The 19106-nt window shown below is 39.4% G+C and overlaps 1 protein-coding gene across 1 annotated transcript in view; it reads right to left on the reverse strand.

The window, feature by feature from the left end:
- The window catches only part of Dnajc13 (DnaJ heat shock protein family (Hsp40) member C13), a 133638-nt gene that overhangs the window by 27367 nt on the left and 87165 nt on the right, over positions 1-19106 (reverse strand). The window contains exons 36-48 of the mRNA XM_008825087.2: positions 18836-18971; positions 16056-16240; positions 15041-15115; positions 13908-14027; positions 12845-13024; positions 11623-11790; positions 9555-9668; positions 8660-8776; positions 7338-7515; positions 5047-5138; positions 3541-3640; positions 1551-1625; positions 753-865 (exon numbers count right to left, since the gene is read on the reverse strand). Coding sequence (XP_008823309.1) covers positions 753-865; positions 1551-1625; positions 3541-3640; positions 5047-5138; positions 7338-7515; positions 8660-8776; positions 9555-9668; positions 11623-11790; positions 12845-13024; positions 13908-14027; positions 15041-15115; positions 16056-16240; positions 18836-18971 — 1653 coding nt within the window. The remainder of the gene's footprint in view (positions 1-752; positions 866-1550; positions 1626-3540; positions 3641-5046; positions 5139-7337; positions 7516-8659; positions 8777-9554; positions 9669-11622; positions 11791-12844; positions 13025-13907; positions 14028-15040; positions 15116-16055; positions 16241-18835; positions 18972-19106) is intronic.

Raw genomic sequence — 19106 nt, forward strand, 5'->3', positions numbered from 1 at the left:
GACCATGCTCAAGCATGCAGAGGTCTGATGAAATCTACCCTCTACCTTATTTTATTTTTGTGTATGAGTCTATGTCTATGTAAGTGTATGCCACATGTGTGCTGATGCCTGTGGAGGCCAGAGGAGGGTGCTGGATCCCCTGCAGCTGGAGCTGCAGGTACCTAGCTGGGAGCTGGGAACTGAATCCAGGTCCTGTGGAAGAGCAAGTGCTCTTAACTGCTGGACTCTCCAGCCCCTCCATGTTGTTTTTTTAAAATGGGACCTCTCACTGAACTTGAAGCTTACCATTTTGGCTAGGCTGGGTGGCCAGAATGCTCCCAGATCTTCCTGAACCGTCCACCCCCCAACACTGGGGTTACAGGCACACACAAGCAGGCACAGATTTCTATGAGGGTGCCAGGGACTCAGATTCAGGTCCCAATTCTTGCACAGTAAGCTGTCTTATTCATGAAACCATCTCTCTAGCTCTGACCATTTTCTAGCATAATCTAAACATATTTTTCTGGTCAAGGGAGGTAAATGGTTATCACATTCCACATTATTTCTTAATCGCCTGAATTTTTAGCACAGGCTTTTCTGACTAGTTTTCATGTAGTAACACAGAGCAACAATTTCAGGTACATCAGTCTTCATCTTTCCTATAAAATAATTTCCTTGTCATCACCATCATATGAACAAAGTCTAATTTTATGAAATAATGATCACAGTGGTAGCTTTAAGAATTTCCTTCCTAGAGCTTATTTTGCGCATACCTTTGGACCTATTAGTTTATCTGCTGTCATTTTGGCAAAAAGTTCTGCTGTCTGGGCTCGAACCTGTGGATGTGTTGAATTGCAGAACATATCCAATAAATAAATCAAAGCTCCTATGTAAGGAAAAAAAAAAGAATTAAGGCTTATATGCAGAGAATGACTTTTGTAGTCAGTACAATCCCTATTCCTTTTTTTGTTTGTTTGTTTTTTTTTAATAGTATATATATTTTTTTGGTCTTTTTTGCAACAGGGGTCTTCTTGAAGTCACAGCTTTCCTGGATTCACTATGGAGACTAGGCTAGCCTCAAACTCAGAGAGATCCGCCTGCCACTGTCTCCCTGGAATTAAAGGTGTAACTACCATGCCCAGCTTAAGAAGAGAGTATTGGATGTCCTGGAACTGGAATTACAGACAGTTGTCATGTGGGTACTGGGATTGGAACCCTGGTTTTCTGCAAGAGCAGTCAGTGTTCTTAATTGCTGAGCCATCTCTTCAGTCCCCTGTTTATTTTAACCTTATTTCAACTCACTGCACTTGGGTACTTTTCTTTTGCTTTTGTTCTTGAGAAGAGGGCTAAGTATTTTGCCTAGCCTGGCCCTGAAGTCCTTGGCTCAAGCAATCCTCCTGTCTCATCCTTTTGTGCAGCTGTGGCAGGGAGGACCATCACAATGACTATCAGTTTGAATTTTTAGAACTGTAACACTTTCAAAGCTCTCTACTTTATCGGACTGTATACAGCAGCTCAAAACACATCACTATATCGAGCACAACTGGAAGGGAAAGAACTGTGTACATTACCTTTCGCCATTGCTTCCTTGATTATTTTTGTACTTGATGCCAAAGCATAGAGAGTCTCCAGGACAAGCTGACGACCTGCAGAGTAAAGGACATTTCAAGAGATGCATCAGCTCACCAGTTTACATTTGCACAGCATCTGTAACTCCAGTGCCAGATGTTCTACACAGCACATCGCATTTCATCTTTACAATAACTAGGAAGTTAAGTATTGCTATAAGGGAGCTGAGGCAACTTACTCAGCCCGAACTTTCCTAACTATTGAGTAGTGTACTGGTTTTCTCATCCGTATCTGTCTTCAAAGCACACACTCATTAACCACTATGCACACTTGTCTTCCTACCTCACAGTTCCTGTAGACCCCACATCATCACACTTCCTAACATCCAGGGGATACCCTATCAGGCACTATGAATTTTTCTGGTTGTTACTGTGTTAGGGAAACAGAAGGAACGAACAACTGTCAAACAGGGTTCCACTTAACAGTAGCCTTCTGGACTCAGCTTGAATGTCTCTCCCTAGCTACTGCCACATGATGTGCAAATACACTGAGTAATTAGACTTTACTCTTCCAGAGTCAAATGGGAATGACAAACAGGAGGCCAGGGGAATGAAGGGTTGACAAAGAGGAGAGAGACTGCCAGGTATGGAGCTGTGACTAAAACAGAAACAATGTGCCTTAGCAAACACAATGTGTGTGTGAGGGGGACACGACACTAAAATACAAATATGAGTAGACTGGACTATCTGAATGTCAGTTATTTTTCTTATAAAAATTGGAACTGGAGAGAGGCTCAATGGTAAGGAGCACTGGCTGCTCTTGCAGAAGACCTGGGCTCGGTTTCCAGCATTAACATGGTAGCTAATGATCATCTGTAACTCTAGTTCCAGGGGATCCAATGCCCTCTTCTGACCTCTACGGACATTGTATGTATGGGTGTACTGTCACAATGAGGCAATACAGTCACACACACACACACACACACACACACACACACATATAATAAAGTACCAAGCGTTAATAAATTTATACTTTCAAACTACAATTTCTGTAATTTTATTTTTACTTTACCAACCAATTTAGTGCTGCATTGTTTGAAGTCTAACAAAACTATTGAAAAAGAAAAGGACACCAACTAAGGTTGTAGGTGTGACAGAGATAATCTACAAATGACCGCTCAAGGTTGCCATTTTAAAGAGCTATTCCAAGAACATCTTTTATTCAAAGGAAAATATTATTCAATAAAACTCAACTCCACTCAAGTCACTGAACATAGGGAAATGCCAAACAAACAAGGCTATCAATGCAGAGCCCTACTCTCAAGATGCGAACAGATACAAAGTAAGGTCCACAAAACATCCAAGAGCAAAATCAACTCAGCAGTGTTATTACAATGATGTGTTTGCTGTGGAGTCGAAGTTATACTGCAATTGGCTAAAACGTCAATGAGCTTGTTCTGGAAAAGCAAACTCAAGGTTGGTACCAGCAAAAGGACAAACTGCTATACTAGGTAACAGTGCCACTCCAAGCAAGCTGCATTGGTGCAGGCTGTGTTCAGGAAATCAGGTTGTTGATTCTTAATCACCCTGGTGTAAAAGCCTTTATGGTATATCAAATCAGTAAAAGATCAAGTATGCAGTCAGGCAGGATGCAAGGCAATCATAACATTAAAGATGTTTTCTAGACTCCAAGACCTTTGTTTTTAATAAATCATGGAGAACTTGTCATTGTTTTTCAGGTTGTTCATAACTAGACTATACTCAAACTGAGATCTCCAGTTATTTTCCCTTGACTTTAGACTTCCCTCACCCTACCTAATGCAATATAATTTTATTGATATATGCAAAATTAGAAAGACAAATGTAGTGTGGTGAATACTGCTTTAAATATGCCAAAGCTCAACATGGACACGAGGTTTTGGATCACCATGTGGCAGGTCCCTCCATGTTCTCAGGCTGTGGTTTCCAAAACTCTGTCAATGCATATACCTACTTGATGGCAATGAATGTAGAAGAGCCAATAAATTGGACAAAACCATGGATTCTGCAATATTGTTGACACAATCTTGGTTAGATGTCACTATATTCACAACCTGAAAATCAACAGGATAGTGAAAGTTTTAGAAATAATTTGGGTCCTCAATCAAATTAAGTAAGAGGTTTTACAAAAAGTGACAAAAACATTTGGAAGACAAGATAATTTTGAGAAGAGTTTAATTTCAAAAGATTGGCTTTTGTTAATTTGATCTTTTGACAAATAATACCCTAAGGTTTCTGAGAACCCTTCCATACCACACTAGACATAATCCTAAATTGTGGTGCACACTGAAGTACCTCCCAGGCACAAACCTGGGTGGGGTGGTCAGGAAGATAAAGGTCCTCACTATGGGACTTTCTTGGCAGGAAAGAAGTAAATGTCTTTAGCATCTAATACAACATTCTGGATCTAACACCTATTGTAAAGAAATAGATGTTTTTCTTTCAAAGAGAGGGAGGCTGGTTCTAGTCTAGCAGCTGTAGTATACATCTAAGGATTAAGGCCGCTTGGACCACTTTCAGCATCCCAGAGCAACATATTCTAGATTTAATGTTTTAAAAGTTACAAGATTCCTGAAAGAATAAAAAAAAAAAAATGTTTGTTAATGCTTTTTAATCAATTTAACTATTACTATTCTAATACAATGCTAGAAGCTAAAAGGTAATCTTAGGGTACATTATATACATTTTTCATGGAGTACTCTTGTACCTGCTCCTGCAGGGCTGAATTTGATTTTCTACATAGACAGTGTGCTTCCATCTGAAGCAGAGCCAACTGAAGCACAACCCTGAGAACCCACTCTCACTGCCTAGACAATAGCCACCTACAATCAGAGCATCCTGCTCCTGTCAGAGGGAAAGCTGCGACAAAACAGCATCCTGAGGGACCAGTGATGTCTTCCAACTTCTCTGGGATATTCACCACCCAAAGACTCATGACAGCTGGCTTTCCCCAAATCTGGACCACACCAAGCTGTGTGCAAAGCCTGACTGAAATGGTTACCTTTATCCTAGGTCTATAAGGAGAGAGAGCAACTAGGGTCAGTCCTCTATAATATCAGCCCATAGTATGTAGCCAGCAAGGTGCCTTGGCCATAATATATCATTCTGTGGGACAGTGAGAAATAAGGGAAATTCTTGCTTGTGCTGATCTGTGGCTACTAAGCTTTATCAAGAAAGCCTAGTCTTTGTAACACATACCACAGGACACTGTACAATATAGTTAAACCCTGGCAACTGACAGACAATGACCAGAAATGGAACCATTGTGAATGATAATGTGCAACATTTACTCTTCACAATTTAATTCATAATTATATTAATTCAACTTTTTAAAACATACGAATTTGGCCTAATGGGCAAAATGAAAACAACAACAACAACATATTTTTATGAACTTCACATAATGGTTAAGGTTCAAACCACTGACAGTAAATGGTAGGAAACATAGAATATTTTTTACCTCTAATGCCAATTGCTGCACTTGACCAGCTCCATGGACGCGGAGGAGAGAAAATATTAACTTAAAGTGCCCAATGCATTCACTCTCAGAACCTAAGGATAAGAACAAATGGTTACTTTCCAAGAGATATTCTAAATTACAGCCCTTGAGAAAATGGATACACACTGTCATTTTCTTCTGTAAGTATTTTTATTAATATTTTCTCCAGGGCATGGAAGATCTTTAAGCAGCACTAGGTATCAAAAGGCAAATAGTAAAACAGTTTCTTAGGTTTGTTTCATTTAAATTCCCTTCACCATCTCTAGCCACATGATGGAAACAAGAAAAATTTGGAATAACTGATTCAAATAAAGTTCAAAAATTTTAAATCTGAAAAGGTAATTTTATTCTACACGTTTACCAGGGATGTGGAACTCACAAAGCACAGGCTGCACAGGCCCAGAAGAGCTATGAACACAGCCCAGCACCTTACCGAAAACACAGTTGTGGGGATTTTTTTTTTTGTTTTGCTTTATTTGTTTGATAAATCACTTGCATAGTCACATACATGAACTTTGTAGATGATAATGATTCGAAATATCAAAAGGCTAGACACAACTGCCTCTAAACCTCAGGGCTGGCTACTCCCTTCAACTTAACTGTATTTTGGGAAAGTTTGACATCATTTAGCTTTTAAATAAGCTCAGATTGGAACTCTGCTATTTGAAGACTACATTATAAACAAACAAGTTGATATGTGCATATCAAAGACTTCTCATGAAAACATGTAACAGCCTATTTATGTTCCTACCTACTTCAAATCCTGACTCCAACATATCCTTGGCATTTGCTAAGCAAGACACTGACAGATACTGTTCAGCATGTACTTCCTCTTGCTAAACAAAGTAAAACAGTGTAATCTGGAATCTTCTGAGGTTCAAGATGCCTTTCTCTTGAGTCAGAAACTGTTTTAGTAAGGTACCTGTACATTCAGCTTCAAGTCACTTAATTGGCAAGGACTGTCCTAACAAACCAGTGATGCACAAACCCTATTTCTAAGCTGCAGAATTATGTGATGCTAACACAGGAACTTCTCAGATGGCAGAGTTACATTTCCACACAGGCCCTTCCTCATTTTTTACAGATCAGAGCCTTCCTTTCCTGAAGTTTCACTATACTTCATAACACTAAGAATGTTTGACGATGTCAGCTCCAAACTATAAAAAAATAAGTTTTCTTTGGGTTTTAAAAGTCTTTAATAATATCTCAACATACCTTGTGAACAAGTAATTTTCCTATCATCATTGGTCATTTTATTTAAATTTTGGCAGTCATCAAAAAGCCAAAATTTTAATAGTACTTTAATATACACTGAAAAGAGCAAATAAATACCTTATGATAATATGTAATGTCATTAAAATTATCTGGAATCTTCAGGAAATTTAAATTGAACTTATACTGTTTGGAGGTTTACATCTCTATTGGTTATGGCATCAAAGACATCAAGGTGGAACTGAAACACCTCTAAGTTCAAGCTTTTAGTTTTCACTCATCCCACCTTGGAATTATGCCGTTTATCAGTTTAGTTAGTACACTACTTTCTCTGTCTGTCTGTCCGTTTGTCTGTCTGTCTAACTTCCCAAATTGTGACTTTCATCTTTACAAATTCAATTAGGGCATAGGTGAAGGCATACTGGGGCTTTAGAAGAATAATAGAAAAAATAATGGAAAACTTCTTGGTGCCTAGTAATGGGAGAGGGCTAAAATCAAAGCGTGGACACTCAGAACAACACATGGAGTGAGGACCACAGCTGGCCCTTGGAGGAGGTGGGAGGAAGACCAAAATCTGCAAATAACAGAGGCCTCCCTGTTTCCAACACAAGAGGCAAAGCCTCTACCATGCATAACCTTGAACCTCGGGGAAGGGGCTGTAGTCACTCAGAGAAGGCTCAAACTGCTGCCCAGCATCAGGAGGTCCTCCATGCTCTACTGCCATCAGCCTACTGCCAGAGGAATGTTACTGTGGCTCACAGAAGGCATCCGAAGCTTCAGGCTTAGATGAGGGACCACAGCTCCAGCTCACAGGAGGGGGACCACAGGAATCAATATCTTTTTCTTAAAACACTTGACTTCTTCTAACCATAGTGTCTTGACGGCTCTCCCAGTCTATTTATAGGTAGAAAATATTATGGCATCTACTCCCTTTAATATAGCACCAACTATAACATAATAACCAAGATGATTTTCCCTGAGTTTCCACAATCAAATTCAGAGTTGCAGGGATGTTGCTAATCATGGGTACACTCGCATACCTGGGTTGTATTTGATGACATTTCTCAGAGCCTCCAAAGCCATTTCCACTCTTGGTAAGCGGTCCCCGTGTTGCTCGGACTCCACTTTTGCAGCATGAGTGATGGCCATGAACGTGTGGAGATACTGGGCCTGAGACCCTATGTAATCCAAGAGACTTGCAGCAAATGCTTTTGGAACCTGAGTCAAGCAGACAAGTATTTAAAATGTACATGTACTGTCACAATAACCTGTCCTAAAACTTTACAGCAAAAGAAAAAACTTCATGCTGTGAAACTGAATAAACATAATTAAATTATAAATCTATGTGAATACAACTATGCATTAAAGGGTAGAAAAAAACAAAGCAATTAAAATTATCAGCGTTTCGGCAGATGCTCATCAGAACCTCGATACAACATTCTAAGATTAGAATCTCTCTCTCTTTTACCAATCAAAGTACACATAGCACAATATGTGACTTCTAAAGTTAGGTTATACTGTTATATAATTATAGTAGAAAGTCAAAGGATAGTTCTCAAAGGGTCTTCACAAATCCCTTAATTCACTGACTAGCTAGTTATACATATTATTCTGTGAAAATAATATACACTACAGTTTAGTAAATTCCTTTCTTCTCCCACGATCAAACTAAAAGTATTACATTTTACCAAGCTTGGTGGCATACCCCTTTAATCTCAGCTCTGGGAGGCTGAGGCAAGAGAATTTGAGCTGGAGGCCAGCTTACATCACAAAGAAGGACCCTATCTCCAACACCTCCCTGTCCTCCACCTGCACGTGTCACAGCATGGTTTGCTCTTCTCTTTACAAACTAATCAACTACAAAACTCTCCTTGCCGCTCCATCAAAGCAGTAAATTCCTATATGATCCCCAGGTTTTAAGAAGAAAAGGAAGAACTCTGGATTGCTTTGGGAATTAGGGATCATCCTAAGAGATGATCCAATGGGATCCAAGTCATTTTCTAGAAAAATCTTTTTCTCAACCTGTATTTTCCTGCTTTCTTCTAACAACTGTCCACAGAAGCCTTCAGTCAGGTGGTCTGCTCTGGCACATGGTAGAGTGAGCACATAACTGGCCTTGTGCTTCCATGAGGGAGTTGGAGGCATAGGTGGATGGCACAGTGGGAATAGCAAGGCAACAGGTAACTTCTTCACGAACTCACTCAGTTCTTCAACAATGTAGATGAGAAGCTCCTAAGTTAATGGTAATCTCATTGAACACCTACCCAGCTTAACTTACAAGGAATTTAGCAAATAAAGTGGTTTGAATAAGCCAGTAAAAATGATCAAAGGTTTCAGGCAACATTAAAAGCCAAGAACTTACCTCTAGCTGGAATGTTGGAACTTCATTATACACTCTAACAAAAATCTCCCCCACAATGAGTTCTTTGGCATGATCACTATAGACAAATTCTGATCCGTAAGTTTTGTCACAATCACCCTTAAAAAAAAAAAACAGACTATTAGATGCAAATAAGAGTCATTAATGCCTGGTTTGTGACTACCCATTTGGCTTAAGAATGCAATAAACACATCAAGAAGCCCATTCACTTTCCAGAGAGGGCAAACATGGCGATGATGCATGTCTCTGCTCTCAATGTCAACGTTGATGTTTGCGTTCAGTCCTGTGCCTGGAAGAGTACGACTGGCATTATGGCTTTTTACTTCTAATAATACTACTATTGCTCATTTTAAAACTCAGACGATCACTGACATGAGTCAGGAATGAGAGCTGGAGTTTTCAAAGCAGATAGGACACACTGCTCTTACTCCTTCAGTGGACATCTGGCCAGCAACACTACGGAGGGAGGGGTAGAGCTGAGAAACAAGCCTCAGGACTGGGCTTTAGAGTGATTCACTGAATTAAAATGCCCACCCCCTGCGCTAGTGGCTTCTCCACTACAAGATGGCAGGGTTAAGAGGCAAGGTCAGTTGTGACCTCAACTTTGATTGAGGAAAAGCAGCTCAAGTGAGCAACTCAGAAAACCTTCTGGGCATGAAACTGATTAAGTAGATGCTAGTTGTATATTAAATAGTAACAATAAGAAAAATCCTATTGTATTATTTTATCAAATAGCATGCTCTCCTTAAACCAACCAATTATTAAGTGGCAAAAAGCTGTTGACTTAATATCATATTGATAATCAGTGAGTTTTTGCTTCATCAAGACTAATAACACCAGGATAAGTCACCTAAGAATTTATAAAGCAATAACATACTTTTTTAATCATATTTTCCTGTTGTGATTCAAGAAATTCAAGAAGCTCTGCTCTTGTAGAATTGTTCCATATCAAGTAAGGGTTCTCTGTGTTGCTGTTAAGCATCTTCAGAATCTAGGGAGACAGAATATTACTGGTAAGTAGCGCTTAGGAAAGAAAATGACTTGTTATCTACTTTAAATGTTTAATTCACACTAGGCACTGTAACAGGTGCCATGAGTATAACAGGTTTCAGTATCTCAATCATTCTAACAGGTTTGCCGATACTCTCCATTTTGCAGCTAAGAAAAATCAAAGCTACGAAAGATAAATGACTTGTTACAGGTTTGACAACCACTAAGTGGTGAAACTGGGAGTCAACTTTGAGTCAGACTTCAACTTCCTTAGTCTTAGATCTGGTGCTGTGAAAATTCAGAACCTTGTGCTGAAGTATTTAGTAAGTAGTAAATGTTTACAAGGTGACGCATGCTATCCTCAGATACAAATATGTGAAAAGAAAGTCTATGCCTTTATGAAGCACATGCCTATGAAGGAAAACAGAACGGCCGACTCAAGGCTGCAGCTCAGGAACTCTGTGAGTAGGGATGGTGCTTTCCCTGGTCTGGCTCTCTTTATCTCTAAGTGTAAACATGCATTTTACACCTCCTTAAAAGTAAGAATGAAAATGGTTTCCATTTCCCATTTGCAGAGCTCTAAGCTTCATCTTATTCAAAGGCACCAAGGTTGTTTTTGAAGGTTATGGGACTACTGGAGAAAAATGACTGAAGAAAATATGAGAAAAACCCTAACACTTTGAGACCTGACAGTTTAAAAATAAGTATCTCAAGCCAGGCATGGTGGTGCCTGCCTTTAATCCCAGCACTGGAAGAGGCAGGTAGATCTCTGTGAGTTCCAGGCCAGCTGGGACTACAGGGAGACCCTGCCTCAAAAAGACCCCCCCAAAAAATAAAAAACAAAACTCATTAAATTTAGAGAGTGCTTACTGCAAGATGTGACTCTGAAATACAATAAAAATTTTAAGGCTAACTTGCTGGTATTTCTGGAGAGAAATGTTTCCAGTCCGCAAAAAGCATCACACTGGTGAACACAAAATCCAGGGAAAGAACAGAGCTAGAGTGACACCTGAAGGGGGGCTGGGAACCACTACTGGCACCAGAGCCTGCCCCAGAATGCACCATCATGTAAAACTAGTTACAAAGCAAGTAAACGCTCAGATTCTAAAAATACTTGAAATTTTAAAAGCCTGAGGACGTTTTCTTAACAAAAGTAACAGATGACAGAAAATTTAAAAAAGAAAAAATAGTTCACTACTCTGGCACAAGGATAAGACACAACAGCTAACATTTGGTACAGACCCACCAGTCTGTTCATTTTCTATTACCAAAACTGAGGTCTGGCCCATTCATTTCCAGTTGCTGTTTGATTTTGTAGCCCAGGCTGGAATAATTGCATAATCCTGCTTGAGGAATATGAGTGCTGCGTTAACGTTTTTTAATGTCCTTAAGTTTTCTTTCATTTAAAGTACTCATTTATTTAAAGGTACATAGTATCCTATTTAGTGAATTTTTGTAGTTTAATTCTTTAATGCCACTTTCTTAGACTCTTTCTCAATGATGCTCCAGATATCGTGTGATCTGAAGTCATACTCATTTTTATAGTGAACTGATCATAAGTGCATTGTGCAGGTGTGAACTGTGTAAGTAATTATCTTCAACATTCCACTCTTGATATATCTGGACACGACTCAAGACCCCCTGACTTCTAGTGCTCTGCCAGCTGTGAAACATCATTGCAGATTCATTCTCTTGTCCCATCTCTTTGTAAACCAGGGTTGCTAAGAATTACATGGGCTGCAGTGCTAAGAAACATGAAGTGAACTTACTGGTGGAGAGATGAGACTTGAAGACCTGTTACTGCCATCAATCCATAATAAACTGAATTTCTTGGGGGAGAGAACAAGCATGGGAACATTCGAACACCCGCGTTTCTCAGTAACATCATGCTCCCTTATTTTTTTAAAAGGATTTTGCACCGCTCATCAAGACTAGGTCAGCTCTGCGGTACATACCTCAGTAGCACTAACCACAGCAAGCTTTCTAGCAATATAGGGTGTCAGCATGCCAGCTAAACTCTTCCTGACAGTGGGATTTTCTGGGGTCTCTTCTTCTTCACCCAAATACCCTCCAAGGCGACTCAGAGCACGGACACTGAGTTTGGCAAGACTGTTGGCTACTTCCTGTTACAAAAAGTAACACAGTAATGTCAATCAGTTACCTCATACAGGTAACACAGTAATGTAACTTACATCATACTTCACAGACTAACACAGGAAAGCAGACTGTCTACTTCACATAAGCAAGAAAGTAACACACAGGTAACAGTACCATTAGAAATCAAAACTAGATACAACTTTTTTTTTAAGGGACAGTAGGTAAATAAACAAAATGGCACAAGGGCACCAGCACTAACATTAATTTTATTTAATTTTTTAATTAGGAAAAGTCCCTCAGAATTTATGTGCTCATTTGTATACAAAGCAGGGTCTCTGAGAATCACACCAGAAGAAGGGTGAGGAGAAGGAGAAAGATAGACAAACTTGCCTGCTAGAGACACGGCCTGACAATATGAGCAACGAATGACAACAAATACACTGAGAGACAGAAGAAAAACCAGATAAGCATTCATGTGTTAGCTGGAGCTAATCCTGATAGCCTGATGTATTACTATATTTCCCTATTATATAAATTATACAAATACAATTTTGAAAAAAAAAAATTTCTCACCAGGTGTGGTAGAGTACACCTTTAATCCCAGCATTTGGGAGGCAGAGGCAAGACCAGCCTGGTCTACATAGTGAGTTCCAGGACAGCTGGGGCTATAGGGAGACCCTGTCTCAAAAACACCAAAAAAAAAAAAACCAACCAACCAAAAAAACCTCAAGTAAGTAAGAGGACTATTAAATGATGTCCCTTACATGCTCCTATAAATGCCCTTGCCTCAAATCTCAAGCATAAGTGGTTAACATCAGAAGTTATGGCTGGGTACAATAGTGTACACCTCAAAGCCCCTATACTTTAGAGGCAGGAGGATGGCTTGGGCGACATAGTGACTTTAGGGGCTTTAGTGACTTTGGGCTGCATGTCAAGAGCCTGTCTCAAAGTTTGCCAGCTTAATAAGTAATAAACACAGTCATTTTGAAATATAGTTTCCCTGAATAGCTGACTCCACTAATTTACTATTAATTTATATGAAATTGGGTTAATTCAATATGGAAGCAATAAAAAAGCTACCTGCTGATTCGTTTCTTCGCTTTTCTGAATTCCACTCTCTTCTAGTGTATAGTCATAATTAAACAGATAGCCAAGCAGATGCCACAAAATTCCAGCCTGAAATAGGTGTGTCTGTAGCCAGAAATCCACAGCAAAGGAACTGACACATTCTACCCCAAGTGCAGCCACTCGTGGAATACTCTGGAAAAAGAAGAATGTAATTAACTTGCAGGTGAAGCAAACACTGCCAGGAGGAAGGGGCTAAGAGTGCACGTCCAGCTAGCCAGTTTTTTGTGTAAAATACCTTATATTTTCAATTCTACCTGAAGTCTGAATCTTTTACCTTTTGAAGGCTAAAACAGTGACTTTAAGATACCAGAGTTACTGTGAGACTAGTGTGCAAAGACTTGGAAACCAGCTTTCCCACTTTGTATGTACTACCTAACTGTTTAAGTAAGCTGGTGAACACCAACAGTGCTAATGGCACCTTTTGTGCAGGCACAGGATTCAGCCTTATACCAGCATCTGTGTTCTTATCAGCAGATATGGCTGAGGAGGAACTTTGACCAGGTTCTTCAATTCTGGGTAGCTCAGTCCAAGAGTAGAACCTCTATCTGCTCTACTCAGCACAATGGAAGTCTCCCTTCCCGGCCACCCACGGCATCTACTCAGAGCCAGTGTCCTTCAGCCGTTTCTGATTGGGAGGGATTAGCACGCTCCTAGATCTTTAAGGCCTTCCCCACTGAGCGATGACTGAATTTCAGGTTTTACATAGCTCTGTTTTTTTCAATAGAGTTATTTAGTCCAGCTTTCTCTTTTCTCCCTGCCTCTCTTCTTTAGAAATTAAATGAGACTTGCCTTAAGACATGTTACTCCGGTGGTTTTGTTTCATTCTGTTTTGTCTGTGGGCTGGTCTAGGAACAAAGCCCTCATTCACAGTAAGGTTTTTAGAAGAATGCTTAGACATCCAAATAATTTATTTGAAATGATTTTGGGTAAACATATGGTTATAAATTGAAGACTGATTAGTTGACAAGAAAGCCCACTGGTGACTGCACCCAGCAAAGATGAATGTGTACTCTACCTTGCCAAAATACAGCACCCGGCAGAGATCTTTGATGATGCCGGGCATTTCTGTGATCTTCTCTCGGCACTCTTCGAACTGTGCTGCCACGCTATAGCATTTACTTATGTGTCCACATACCTGCAGCAACACCACAGAGTCAAAGGAAAAAGAAACAGTCACATGTGCACTCCTTTTGTGAGTCAAGGCAGAAACCAAACAGAGATGTGAGAGTGGTGCTTAATGGTGTATGTCATGATCCAAAATTAACTAGAACATTCTGAATGAATTATTAGGCTTTTTTTCATTAAGATATTCTTCAGATACAGGTGAACAATGGGCAAAGCTGCCCATGGGCTAAGTCAACCACCAGTGAGCTAAGAATGGCTTTATTTTAAAGTGCTGGGGGGTGAGGGGGACGACCCAATAAAATACAAATGATTATATAATAGAGAATGTAAGGCTAGTGTCTTAAGAAAAAGCCTTGCTAGACTCTCAGTTAAATTTCTGTGTAATTTATTAACATGGCAGAGCAGCACTAATTCTCTTCTCTCCATATAAAATCACTTCAAAATAGCAGCGGCAACTCAAAAGCCAGTATTCAACTGTTTTATATCTTAAGTTTTTCCCATCCAAAGAATGGGCCCCATAAAAAGCTATACACTATAATTTAATGAATTTCTGATTAATTTTCTATCAAAGAATCACTTATTTCAACCTTAGTAACAACCACCAGCAAAACCCAGGCCAATACAAATACTTGGGATGGGGCAGGGTAAGACACTAGAGAAAGATGCAGAAGACAGTGCAGTAAGACTGACAAAATGACAACTGTTTGAAGCTGCTGATGGAAACCTAAGAGGCCAGCTTAGTGTACTCTACTCTAAAGAGAAGAAAATAAATACACAGTGGTTTAGTGTAGTGGTTCTTCAAGTGTGACCCAGCAGCACCAGCCTCACCTGAAAACTTGTTTGAAAAGCATATTCTCAGGCGCCACCCTAGAGCTACTGAATCTAGAAACTCAGTAGGGTGAGAGGCTGAGAGACTGAAAGGCAGTGATCCATATTTTAAAGAGCACTCTAACTGATTCTTACATGTTAAAATCTGAACCACTGGTCTAACAACTCTGGAACCACAGATTTTGGCAGCCATACCTGTACCGACATGTCACTTGGTTTACTAGAGCGATTCAAGACGGCCACACAGCGACTAAACGCCTCCTGTAACACCTGGAGAAAAGAAGCACACCATTAACTCTCCACTTTGACTTGAAGCGTGAAAGGCCATCTTGTAGCAGAAATAAGATACACATAATCTGGGAGCTGGAGAGATGGCTCAGCAATTAAGAACACTGGTTATTCTTGCAGAAGACCCAGATTTGAAACCCAGCACCCACATGGCAGCTAACAACTGTCCGTAACTCCAGTTCCAGGAGATCTGGCAGCCTCTTCTGTCCTCCACAGGCATTGCACAACATTGGGGGGGGGCACTTACCTACATGCAGGCAATACAGTCATACACATAAAATAAAAATAAAAATATGATTTTTTAAAAAGTAGAGCTTTATTTCATAATGTGAAAAAGATACACATAATCTTTTAATGTTAAGATACCTGGCAGCTAAATGCTTCCTCAATTAAATAAGTAAGTAAATAAAGGACTTCTAGGGGTTTTGTTGCTTTTATAAAGTATTCCCAGGAAGCTACATTATAAGCAACATTACCTTAACTACTCTGAACCCAATACTCTCTGATTCACATTATGAAATAAAGCTCTACTTTTAAAAAAATATTTTATTATTTTTATTTTATGCATATGAGTGTTATGTCTGCACCCATGTCGTGCAATGCCCGCGGAGGACAGAAGAGGCTGTCAGATCCCCTGGAACTGGAGTTATGGACAGTTGTTAAGATGCCATGTGGGTGCTGGGATTCAAACCTGGGTCTTCTGCAAGAATAGTGTTCTTAACCGCTGAGCCATCTCTCCAGCCCCCAAAGCTCTACTTTTATGTTTAATTTAGCAGTAGAATACAGAGAATATGACACTGTGTTTGTTATCTGCTGGGATAAATTAAAGGGAAAAACTATATCAACTGCCTTTGTATTGTGAGATTCTGTACTGTCAAGGGTCACCTGACATGCTGGAACATGCTGGAGGGTGTCCCGTTACCTCTATCCCATTCTCTCTTCTGAGTTCTTCAGCATTGAGAGCTGAACACTTGACTGTGTGGAAAGCCAGCTCTGCAGCTGCAGGCAACAATGGTGATTCTTTTGAGAAAAGGAGGTCATCTGAAGTCTCCATTGTTATAGTTCTAATTAACATGGGGTATCCTGCATATTTATAGGGCCGTAAATCTGAAATAACCGAAGAATGGTGTTAAGATCATACCATGGTTCAATTATATTACCTTTAAAAATTAAAACCTGGGGCTGGAGAAATGGCTGAGGAGCTAAGAACACAGGCTGCTTGTGCAGTGGACCTGGGTTGGGTTCCCAGTAGTTATTGGTTGCTAACAACTGTTTGAAACTCCAGCTCCAAGGGATCCAATACCCTCTTCTGGCCTCCAGAGGCACTGCATGATATGTGTGCACTTACATGCTAGCAAAACATTCATATACACAAAGAGCATTTTAAAAAATTTAAAATGGGGGCTGGAGAGATGGCTTAGGGGTTAAGTACTCACTGCTCTTACAAAGGACCTGGTTTGATTCCCAGCACCCACATGGCAGCTAACAACCATCCATAACTCCAGTTCCAGGGGATCTGACACCCTTTTCTGACCCCCACAGGCACTGTACAACATAGGTGCACTAATACACCTGCAGGCAATACTCATACAAACATAAAAATTTTTTTAAATTAAAAATGATAAAATAATCAACATCTTAAACATTTTTTTCTAACTTACATAAAAAAATTTAAAGCCTTTCCTTTTTAGTGAGTTTATGTAGTGAATTTCTCTAAAACATTTCCAGCAGAAAAATATTACTTTCTGGTAAATTAACTGCACGTGAAATGGAGACTAATGATCCTTTGCAGAACATCTATTTTGTTATCTATGATCTATGTAATATCACCTGATTACAGTCAAGATATAGCAAGTGTGCCAGAAATTATATTAGCACTCATGGCACAAAAAAAATTAAGATGACATTTTATTGAAGTGTATTTAATATTCAGATTTCTAGATGCAACTATTTCCCTTTCTATTTTGCTATTTCTTTTAAACATTTACAAATCCTGTAATATGAATTGTTACTAGAAATACTAAGTAGAAAGCTAATTTATTCACCATTTACCTAATTCTACGTTTTTTTTGTTTGTTTGTTGGGTTTTTTTTTTTGGTCTTTTTGAAACAGGGTCTCCCTGTACCCCGAGCTGGCCTGGACCTCACTATGTAGACCAGGCTGGCCTTGAACTCACAAGAGATCCTCCTGCCTCTGTCTCCGCCTCCCAAGTCCATGTTTTGATAAGTAAACTTAGAGGTGAAAGCTGTCATATGCAGGTATATAATTAGTATTTTTATTCTTTTTTTTTTTTAAACTGGGTGCTGGAGATATGGCTCAGAGATTAAGAGCACTGACTGCTCTTGCAGAGGACCCAGGTTCAATTCCCAGCACCCACATGGCAGCTACAAACCGTCCTTAACTCTAGTTCCAGGGGAATCCGAAGCCCTCTTCTGACCTCCGCAGCATTGCACGACACAGGTGCACTCACATACATGCAGGTAATATACTCGTGCACATAAAATAAAAATAATAAATAAAAATTTTAAAAACTAATAAGTTAGGTAGGAATATGCAAGTAATTGGCCATGATATTTTTTAAGTATCCCTGTAATTTCACTTAAAATCAGCATGAAGCATTTGTCTTTTAAGCCTTACATTAACACTTCTACTTAGGCAGACTTAAAAAGAAACAAAGCAAATACACGTTTGCTAAAAGTAGTAAAAAATATTCAAGGGTCTTGACAAAGATTTGTAAACTCATTGCTAGGACTGGGAGCCACATAAACACAATGTTTTACATACGTGCTCTCTTCAAGTCACATTCCAAAGGGAATCAAGCACGGCTCTCCTTAGTAAGCCAACTGCTAAATCCTCAGCTGTCCTTGAAATGAAGCCTACCTCTTGTCTTCAGTTACCCTACACCCTTCATGCTGTTCTCCAATCCCCAACACGCATTCTTCCCTCTCTCTCCACAGCATCTTACGGAGAGTAAATGGGTCTCTCATTTTGTGCAGTAAATCAAGTTCAGTTCTCAAGTCAATGGACAACTACTATATTAAACCCAACAATGAACTAAGTACTTTTCAACATACTCCTGGGTTTTTATACTACAAAATGCTAGGGTTACCCTAATGGCCCGGAAAACATGCTGGACAACCCTGAACACTGAAATGACATTTATTTTTCCACTGGGTCTCGAGCTCTAACAGGAGTGGGAGAGCTGAGAAACACATTAACCATTCAAAGCTTCCGCTGCTGCTTTCAAACCTGACATCCTTGGTGTCTCCCACCTCCTGAGGTTGTTGGAGTTAGGACAGGCACAGTCTTTTATATCTAACTTAATGTACGTAACTTAAATGAGCTTTAAATTCCTGATTCCATTTACTATTTTATATTCCACTTAATATGTTTGCTGCTTAAATGGCTAAACACAGAAACTAACCATGTAGCTCCACAGAACAGAAAACATCACTCAGGAAGGGAATAATGAAACCTTGTTGGCAATGCAAAATACTGAAAAACAGAGCAAAAAGCGGAAGGTACCAACCAAACATTCACTGTGGGCCTTCTTCTGGAAAGCAGCTGCTTTCCTAAACCAAAACTGTGATCCTGAGAGTCTTTTGCAGTAATGATGCCAAGTTTATCTGAATATACTACAGATAGAAGTAACAGGCTATGATTAGCTAAAAGATAAACTAAAATTTGTAACAGATGATTTACCTTCTTTATGACGATTGAAAAGGATGCTTTGTGTTCTCAAAATTAAAATGATATTCTCTGGATCTGGTCCATCCACTATTTTTGTTGACTTGGTACATAGAAATTCATATGCTTTATTTACTTTTTCAAACATATCCTGCATATAACCACAGACAATTAAGTTTTAATTGGAATTTTTCAAATTAAAATTTAAAAATAAGACGTAATTGGTAGCTGGATATAATTTACCAATAATTTAATTGCTTTACTTTAATGTTAAGGAATTCATTCC

Source organism: Nannospalax galili, unplaced genomic scaffold (assembly GCF_000622305.1).
Source record: "Nannospalax galili isolate Female #2095 unplaced genomic scaffold, S.galili_v1.0 scaffold369, whole genome shotgun sequence".
In the NCBI taxonomy this organism is placed as follows: Eukaryota; Metazoa; Chordata; class Mammalia; order Rodentia; family Spalacidae; genus Nannospalax; species Nannospalax galili.